General features: G+C 45.1%; 1 protein-coding gene across 1 annotated transcript; it reads left to right on the top strand.

Annotated features, from left to right (window-relative positions):
- Positions 1 to 548: 548 nt before the first annotated feature.
- slc5a8 (solute carrier family 5 member 8) lies at positions 549 to 8,034 on the top strand. Its single transcript, XM_056425350.1, has 17 exons — positions 549 to 782; positions 993 to 1,112; positions 1,743 to 1,808; positions 1,898 to 1,949; positions 2,065 to 2,132; positions 2,783 to 2,821; positions 3,101 to 3,216; positions 3,355 to 3,495; positions 3,620 to 3,749; positions 3,952 to 4,040; positions 4,151 to 4,260; positions 4,348 to 4,415; positions 4,506 to 4,592; positions 4,962 to 5,179; positions 5,350 to 5,453; positions 7,208 to 7,296; positions 7,382 to 8,034. The coding sequence occupies exons 1-17, from the start codon at positions 549 to 551 to the stop codon at positions 7,499 to 7,501; spliced, it is 1,851 nt and encodes a 616-aa protein (XP_056281325.1). The 3' UTR covers positions 7,502 to 8,034.
- Positions 8,035 to 8,764: the final 730 nt, after the last annotated feature.

Here is an 8,764-nt window from a genome sequence, read left to right as displayed (position 1 = left end):
TTGCAAGGAATTGAGAATCTAGCATGTTTCTGGTTTTATTTTTTATTGATTTATGTCTTTAAATCACTCCACTTGAAAACATGTTGTTGTAAGCGCAAAAACGGAATATAAAAAGCGTGAAGTTTGCAAACTGTAAATGTGAAAGACGCAGACTCTTAGGCTATAACAAGTTCATAACTTAATATTTAAATTGTGGTCATTGGCAGCTGGTTTGGAGGACTCGACATGGCAGGACTTGGAGGCAAAGGGCGAACAAAGTTGTCACATTTGAATTAAATAGTAGCAGGTCTGGAGTCTGCTGAACGATTCTCTTCTGTTGACTCCCCCTTGGGATGCTCGCTCTCTCTCTCTCTCTCTCTCTCTCTCTCTCTCTCTCTCTCTCTTTCAGGTATGTGGTCCTGCTCTCGGCTCAGTGTTGAGTGAGAAGGTGATGTGTCAGGACTTCCATTCATCCGTATGAGGAGCTGTTTTTTCTCTCCCAGTGCAGAACACATAGAACAGTTGCAACAACTTTCTTTAAAAGTTAATTTCTTTTGACTTCCACCAACATGTCAGAGGGCTCTGTGGCCGCTGGCTCCTTCGTGGCAGCGGACTACGCCGTGTTCGCTGTCATGCTCCTGGTGTCCGCCGCCGTCGGGGTCTACTTCGCCTGGATGGACAGGGGACAGGCAAGCTTGGGGGACTTCCTGATGGGGGGCCGAAGACTGACGGCCCTGCCCGTCTCCCTGTCCCTGACCGCCAGCTTCATGTCAGCCATCACAGTGCTGTCCAACCCAGCCGAGGTAAAGCCAGAGACAAATAATAAAAACATCTCTTTTGAGAAAATATTTCTTGTCTGATTCAGTTGAGTAAAGTTTTTTAAAGTGGGATGGGATCCATCTCTTTTTCCCAGTGCAGTGTCGCTGTTATTTCCAACGAGACATGAATGGGACATGAACTCTCCGCTTTCTTCGATAATCATAGGAAAACATATTCCGACACGTTATCCCCAGGTATACCGCTACGGAGCCAGTATCGGATTTTATGGTCTTTCCTACATGATGACGATGGTGGTCACATCTGAGATCTTTCTCCCAGTCTTTTACAGACTGGCCATCACCAGCACGTATGAGGTGAGTGTGTTTTGGTTTTTAGATCAACGTTTGCTCTCCTTGAACTTTGAAATATGTGAAATATTTGATTTAACCTGTAAAACACATAGAAGCTGACCCAATTACTGTCACACGCTAAAGAGAGCATCCTAGTTGTAGTCTGAGGGGGACGTGGCTCGCTTCAAGCAAGTATGTCGAAATGAGCCAGGTAAAGTCAGGTGACATGGGACAGGGTCTGGGGAGGAGGGGTCCGAGCTTGTTCCCATATCTCTTCAGAAGTGTGTCGTTCAAATGACTTTGTCCTCGGGTAGGAAGTGGGTTAAGGTAAAGAACCACCATCCAAGTGAGAGAGCTGGATGGTGGAGTGGTATTGATGCACAGGAAGTTCTTATTCTTTGTCCATTTTCTGATTTTTTAAAACACATTACTGGACATTTTCTGGGCAGCAGGTTAGGGTGAATGTAGAAGGAGCCCGGGGGAAGACATGATCCTCTGTGGATAGAGATGTCATATGTGTAGTATAGCCACTGGTCAGTTTGTGATAATAAGGTCTTACACCGTCTTGTGTCAAACACGTACAGCTCGTCTTTCCCCTGCCACTGACCTTACATAAAGGCCTTTCTTTTCCCTCTGCTTCACGTCTCTGCCAAGTATCTGGAGCTGCGCTTCAGCAGAGCAACCCGTCTGCTGGGAACCATGCTCTTTATTGTTCAGACGGTGAGTAACAAGTCCACGCATCGCAGACGGGGCTTCGACCACCGAGGGTTCAAACCTGTGACACCTGAGACATCTCCTTTCTCTCACAGATGCTGTACACTGGAATAGTTATTTACGTCCCAGCTCTTGCTTTAAACCAAGGTATGTTGGGTTTCATTCCACGGGCAGCTTGGTTCAAACATTCCTACACGAGGGCACTTCAAGCTGCTTGGTTGAGTTAGTCTGACCCCCCCCCCCCCCCTCCCTCTCTTTGCAGTAACCGGGATGGATCTGTGGGGGGCCATTATCTCCACAGGCGTGGTCTGCACCTTTTACTGCACGATGGTACGCGACTGTGGGCTTTTCACCTTATAGATAAAGCCCCGCTAGCTCAATTATCAGACCAACTCCAATGACCACAGATGACAGACTCGAGCTCGTAGTTTTACTTGCTGCAAGGAGAGAGTTGAGCTGTGCCTTCGCAGGTCTCCAAAACACTCTGGCTCAATTCTCCCCCGACAGTCCTTTGATTGAAGCAAGTGGTTACACAAAACAGGATGAGTTACAAGTTACAAGTCTTTTATTGTCAGAGGTCTCTTATGAGTATGAGCTTTATGACCTTGAGTCCTGTGTGGTGTGGGTGTGGGTGAGTTATGTGGGGAGAATTGAAACAAAACCTTGTGCCTGTGTCTGCTCATTAACCAGATGACCCTGGAACCTCTTGCTCTCAGGGTGACCGGTATAGAATAAACAACACAGCAATAATATGATTGTAATTATTCGAAGAATAATTACAACCCCGAGGAGTAAACAATAATTCATAGGGCGTACATTCTTTCATACAAATTGAAAACACATGCTCTAAAACCTAACAGCGACTCGATCTGCTCGACTGAGCGCCGACGTCACCCGGGGCTCTCTTTTTTCCCCCTGTTCTTTAAATTCCTGGATTGGTTTACGTGTGTGACACCCGTTTGTGGTCTGCATTGTCACAGGGTGGTCTGAGGGCGGTGGTGTGGACGGACGTGTTTCAGGTAGGCCTCTGGTTGGGAAAACAACCCAACAAGTGGTGGGTATGGTACCGCTGGTACTAATCCGTCATGACTGTGCATGTGTCATAGCAGCTGTAGGCCACCACTGCCAGCCACTGACCTCCACAAGTCATGACCAATTACCAACCATTTCATTCAAAACACCAACATGGACCAATGCATCATACTTAATATATTGACCATGTATAATATCTTAAGTGCAGCAAACTGGTGAAATTAGGGGGAAAAACAACTAAATAATCCAGATGTGTCCCCCTCCAGCTTGGTGTCATGCTTGCAGGCTTCCTGTCGGTCATCATCAGGTCTGTAATCGTTCAAGGTGGAGTCCTCCCCGTCATTTCAGACGCACAACAAGGAGGGAGACTCAACTTTGGGGAGTGAGTATGCGTCAGCATATCAGGTTTGGACGGCTCTATTCGACGGTCGCTCCAGACGTCAGAAACAATGCGCAGAAATATTCAACGCCGGTGAAAAAGCTTTCGTCCAAACCGCCTTCTGTCTCTGTTTCACGATAGCTTTGATACAAACCCTCTGAGGAGACACACATTTTGGACCATAACCATTGGGGGGACATTCATCTGGGTCAGTATCTACGGGATCAACCAGGCCCAGGTTCAGAGATACATCTCCTGCAAGAGCATCACTCATGCCAGACTGTGAGTCCTGATTTACTGAGAGAGACATTTACCGGGACACGTGGCGGGAGGATGGCCCATTTGTTTTTGTCCGTCTTGCATGCGCTGCTTCTCCATGTGTGTGTGATTCTTCCTATTTTCCCAGATCTCTGTACATCAACCTGGTAGGCATGTGTGCCATCTTGCTGTGCTCGGTGTTTGCAGGCATGTGCCTCTTCTCAGTCTATAAGGAGTGTGACCCGTGGACCGCCGGGCTGGTCTCTGCTCCGGACCAGGTACGACGCACGTCGACAAACGGGAACATTGTGGGATTTCTCTCTGTTTGTTGTCTCTGAGCTCGTGTGTGAGATTCCATGCAGTACCAACTGAGATCAGATCCCATTTCTTTTGTTTCCAGGTTTATTTATATACAGTATGTATAGATGTGTGTATGAATGCATTGTGAGACTCCATTTGTCCCCCCCCCGTCCTCTGCAGTTGATGCCATATTTAGTGATGGACATCTTGGGAGACTATCCTGGCCTCCCTGGACTGTTCGTTGCAGCCGCATACAGTGGATCTCTCAGGTTAATAAAGTAACACTGAAGTTGTATTTTAGCACACGTGTGTGCGAGGTAATTTGTGTGACGGCTCCGCTCTGACTACGTCGCGTGTGATTTTGGCTGATCGACCTCAGCACAGTGTCTTCCAGCATCAACGCGCTGGCAGCGGTGACAGTGGAGGACCTGATCAAACCGTACACCAACATGTCTGAGAGACACCTGTCCAGGACCTCAAAGGGACTGAGTGAGTGGATTGTTCTCATTTGAGTCGTCTGTTGGTTAAATAAGGATTAAAATCTCAAATCCTTCCCTAATGGCGTCCGTGCTGCAGGTCTCCTGTACGGGGTGTTGTGCATTGGGATGGCCGGACTGGCTTCACTCATGGGAGGGATCTTGCAGGTAGAGTGGATCCGCTCCTCATGCTGACAACTCCGTCTGGGGTTTATGTTTTATTATAGGAACAAACTGAATATGTGCATTTTTATACAGGCAACTGTCAGTATATTTGGGATCATTGGAGGTCCTCTGCTTGGCGTGTTTACGTTGGGTATCCTGTGTCCATTTGCAAACTCCAAAGTAAGCCCGCTCTTCTCTCACTGAACTCTTTGTGTTGACTTTTTTTTTACAATAATGTTCACTAAGTACCTTTTTGTCATCTATTCAATACATTGTATTTGCTAGATAATTAATATATTTCGAGTTTAATCTTAAGTATGAGTATATTTGAGTAAATTCTTAATAACATTTGCAAAACATTGACCATTGTTTTTCTCTGAAATATCTTCATTTAATTTGTAAATGCACATCCCTATGAATTGTGCTATATTTATTATATTTTTGGGACTTTCTATCTTTCCATCCCTTTAAAACTTTAAAAGCTTTTTCAAAAAGTATTTTGTTGTTGTTGTTGATTGTTGCATTTTCAGTGATAGAATTGTCCTCTAGGGGGCTTTGTCAGGTCTGGTGTCAGGGTTGGTGGTGTCTCTGTGGGTGGGCATCGGGGCCCAGATATATCCCCCCCCACACGAGATGAGCCGACCTCTGTCACTGACCACTGAGGGCTGTAACTTCACCGCCACGGGCAGCCTCAACTGGACCTCCACTGCTCTGCCGACACAGACAGCCTCCATCACCACAGGCCCGGCACACCACCTCGATGACGGGTACGTGTGTTGTGATTGGTTATTAGCTGGATATGGGTCGCCATGCATAGGGATGCAAAGTGGCAGCAAAAGAATATTGCGACATGATATCAAGTTAGTAAGATGTGTGTTAGTTTTGAGTTTAAGGAAAGTACTAATCTAAATTCTGTGCCACTTCCTCCCTCCTCCAGGCCTCCGCTGGCGGACAGCTGGTACTCTCTGTCTTACCTTTACTTCAGTCCTATTGGCACCATCGTCGCTGTCAGTGTGGGACTGGTCGTCAGCCTGCTTACAGGTACACAGTATATGTTGTTGTTTACATTTTTCTGAATGAATTAGTGTAGCCCTTACAGTTGCAATCAAAATTATTCAACCCCCATTGCACATAAGGTTTATTGGCAAAATATACAATTCCTCAGCTGTTTGCAAGAAACAAATTACACAAGAATTGTTTAAGTAGTTTAACCCTTGTGTTGCCTTCGGGTCATTTTGACCCGATTCAATATTTAATGGAACTAATATTACAAGGGTTTTATCCAAATTCAACACCAAATGCTACTTTTAATGACTTTAATTAATTTACTGCAGTCTCAAAATTATTCAACCCCTTCATGACAAGCATCTTCAGTACTTAGTAGAGCACCCTGTTGCTGTTATGACCTGCTGCAAACGTGATGCATAGCCAGACACCAGCTTCTGACAGCGTTCCTGAGGAATCTGAGCCCATTGCTCATGGGCAATGGCCTCCACTTCAGTCATATTCTTGGGTGTGCGTTTTGCAACCGCCTTCTTCAAATCCCACCAGAGATTTTGGATGGGGTTCAAGTCAGGCGACTGTGACGGCCACTCTAGAATCTTCCATTTCTTCTTCTGAAACCAAGCCATGGTGGACTTTGAGGTATGCTTGGGATCATTGTCCTGTTGGAAGGTCCAATGACGCCCAAGCTTCAGCTTCATCACAGACGGCATGACGTTTTGCCCTAAGATTTCCTGATACTTGACTGACTCCATGGTGCCCTCCACACGCTGCAGGTTTCCAGTGCCAGAGGCAGCAAAGCAGCCCCAGAGCATCACTGAGCCACCGCCATGCTTCACTGTAGGCAGGGTGTTCTTTTCAGCATACGCTTCATTCTTCTTCCTCCAGACATACCGCTGATCCATAGGCCCGAAAAGTTCACGTTTTGTCTCATCGCTCCACAGAACAGAATTCCAAAACTTTGGTGGCTTATTTTTATGTTTTTTTTAGCATATTGGAGCCGACTTTCCTTGTGCTTTTGGGTCAGTAGTGGTGTGCGTGTTGGAGTCCGGGCATGGAACACCGTCGGTGTTTAGTGTGCGCCTTACTGTGCAAACTGAAACCTCAGTGCCTGCTGCCACCAAGTCTTGCTGCAGGTGTTTTGCAGTCACTCGAGGGTTTTCGACCACTTGCCTCCTCAGGAATCTGGTGGCAGCCGCTGACGGCTTCCTCTTTCTGCCACGTCCAGGTCGTGTAACCACTGTTCCTTCAACTTTGAACTTGCAAACTATGCTTCCAACTGTATCTCTAGGGACATTCAGTGCTTTTGCCATCTTTTTATATCCTTTTCCTTGTTTGTGCAAGGCAATGATCTCTTCTCCGAAGTACTGAAGATGCTTATCATGAAGGGGTTGATTAATTTTGAGACTGCAGTAAATTCATTAGTCATTAATGTGGTGGAAATAAGTGTTCCTTTACCTTGTGAGAAATGAAAAGTAGTTTAAGCATGGTTGACCTATAACACTTTATTATAGTAACAAGTTTACAAGTCATCATTACCTGGGAGAGACAAGTGTTAACATATTCCAGGAGAGAGAGAACTTCTAAAACACATTTTTCCCACGACAATTAAAAGTAGCATTTTGTGTTGAAACGCTTGTAATATAAGTTTCATTAAACTACTTAAACAATTCTTGTGTAATTTGTTTATTGCAAACAGCTGAGAAATTGTATATTCTGCCAATAAACCTAATGTGCAATGGCGGTTGAATAATTTTGATTGCAACTGTATGTGTTCTCCATGTGTTTTTCAGGAGGCTGGAAGCTGAAGGTGGAGTCCAGGCTTACATTAATGAAAGAAGACACGACTCTATATCACCTATTCAAGTTTTTTAAAGACCGAGTAAGTGCTGAAGCGATATCAAATGCTCTCCACTCATAACCAGAGCAATCTGCTGACTCTGCTTTGCCCTCTTCCCTTTCTCGAGATCACGAGACGGACGGGAGAGTTCGACCTGACCAGGGACAGAGGAGAGAAATCTGGCAGCACTAACCCGGCTTTCTGTGATGTTGAGCTGGACTTAATGAAAGGCAGCGTTCCCACTTGAAATGTGTGTGACATGATCGCTGGTCTTACACAGGAGATGTCAACGAAAGAGCAGAAATACAGAGGGGGAAAAAAAGTGTGTGACGTGTGTGTGTGTCCTCAAACAGTCCAAAGACGTGCGGCTCAGGTTCATCGAAATTGTTTGTTTGTATGACTGCGAGTGTCTTTGTCTGTGTGTGCCGGCACATGTCAAATATACATAACGTGTGCTTATTAATGCTGAAATACAGAACGTTTGATTGTCTTATATGACAGTCGGTCAGAGGTCAGGTGGACAACAGTGAACACTGATCTGAACCCCCCCCCTTTTAAATGAGCTCAACGTGAACTCCCCTAATAAAAATCATCATTCTGGCATTTGGAAACTAAAATCTATTTGAAGAAAAAAATATACTACGTGTAGATAATGGTTCCATCGCCAGTGTGTGTTATTTTTTTCTTTCTTTCTTGACTCTAAATTAAAATACTGTTAGGTTGAAGATAATTGGTACCAACTGTGTGTGTGTGTGTGTGTTGGGGGGGGGGGGGGGGGCCACAGTGTTGACGGCTCTTCCAACCCAGCCGATCTACAGTTACAGCAGAAAGGCTTCATGCAGGAGCCCAAATGCAAAAATAATCTCATCCTGACGGGTCATTTAGTCGCTGAGTGACGAGTCTCTTTGAAACGAGACTCTTTAGCTGTGAGATGTTTTAGTTTTTTTACCTGCAAGAAATAGATGTTTACCAGCCGCGTCTGAATGATTTATGTCATAAAGTAGTTACAAATATGAGTTTAGATTGACTTATGACTTGTTAACTGATTACATGCCGCTAGGTGTAGGGCTTCACATTGATCTCTTCTACCAAGGGCCTGAAGTCTTTATCCCAGTGAGGCCATCACTAACACCTATTAGGTGACGGTGGTTCTTAAAGTGCCGTGTGTGGTTCTAGGATGTTTTCCAACATGATTATTTGTTCTGTATTATTCACTCAGTCTGAAAACCTCAACAAACATGTATGTTTTCTTAAATTTGGTTCGCCTAACTAAATTAAGAGGCAGGTTCCGACTACTACTTCCGTGTTTTTATGATGATTAAGTTTGTTTGGGCTAAATTGAAATTCACTCAATTGATGTAATGCAGTGGTCGCCAACCCGTCGATCGCGATCGACCGGTCGATCTCGGAGACGTTCGCTGTCGCTCTCCAAAATAAAATGAAAATAAAATCAGAAACACGTTGTTCCTCATTCTCGAACATGTTCTGTAGTGTCTTCTGAAACGTTTTC

This window comes from Pseudoliparis swirei, chromosome 10, assembly GCF_029220125.1.
Source record: "Pseudoliparis swirei isolate HS2019 ecotype Mariana Trench chromosome 10, NWPU_hadal_v1, whole genome shotgun sequence".
NCBI lineage: Eukaryota > Metazoa > Chordata > Actinopteri > Perciformes > Liparidae > Pseudoliparis > Pseudoliparis swirei.
Note: the sequence above shows the minus strand (reverse complement) of the source record. Positions and strands in the feature narration are given on the sequence as shown.

Coding starts and splice junctions, on each gene's coding strand:
- slc5a8 (XM_056425350.1), top strand. CDS start 549: ATGTCAGAGGGCTCTGTGGCCGCTGGCTCCTTCGTGGCAGCGGACTAC. Junction 3,217..3,354: donor GGGAGACTCAACTTTGGGGA/GTGAGTATGCGT, acceptor GTTTCACGATAG/CTTTGATACAAACCCTCTGA. Junction 4,416..4,505: donor TCATGGGAGGGATCTTGCAG/GTAGAGTGGATC, acceptor ATTTTTATACAG/GCAACTGTCAGTATATTTGG.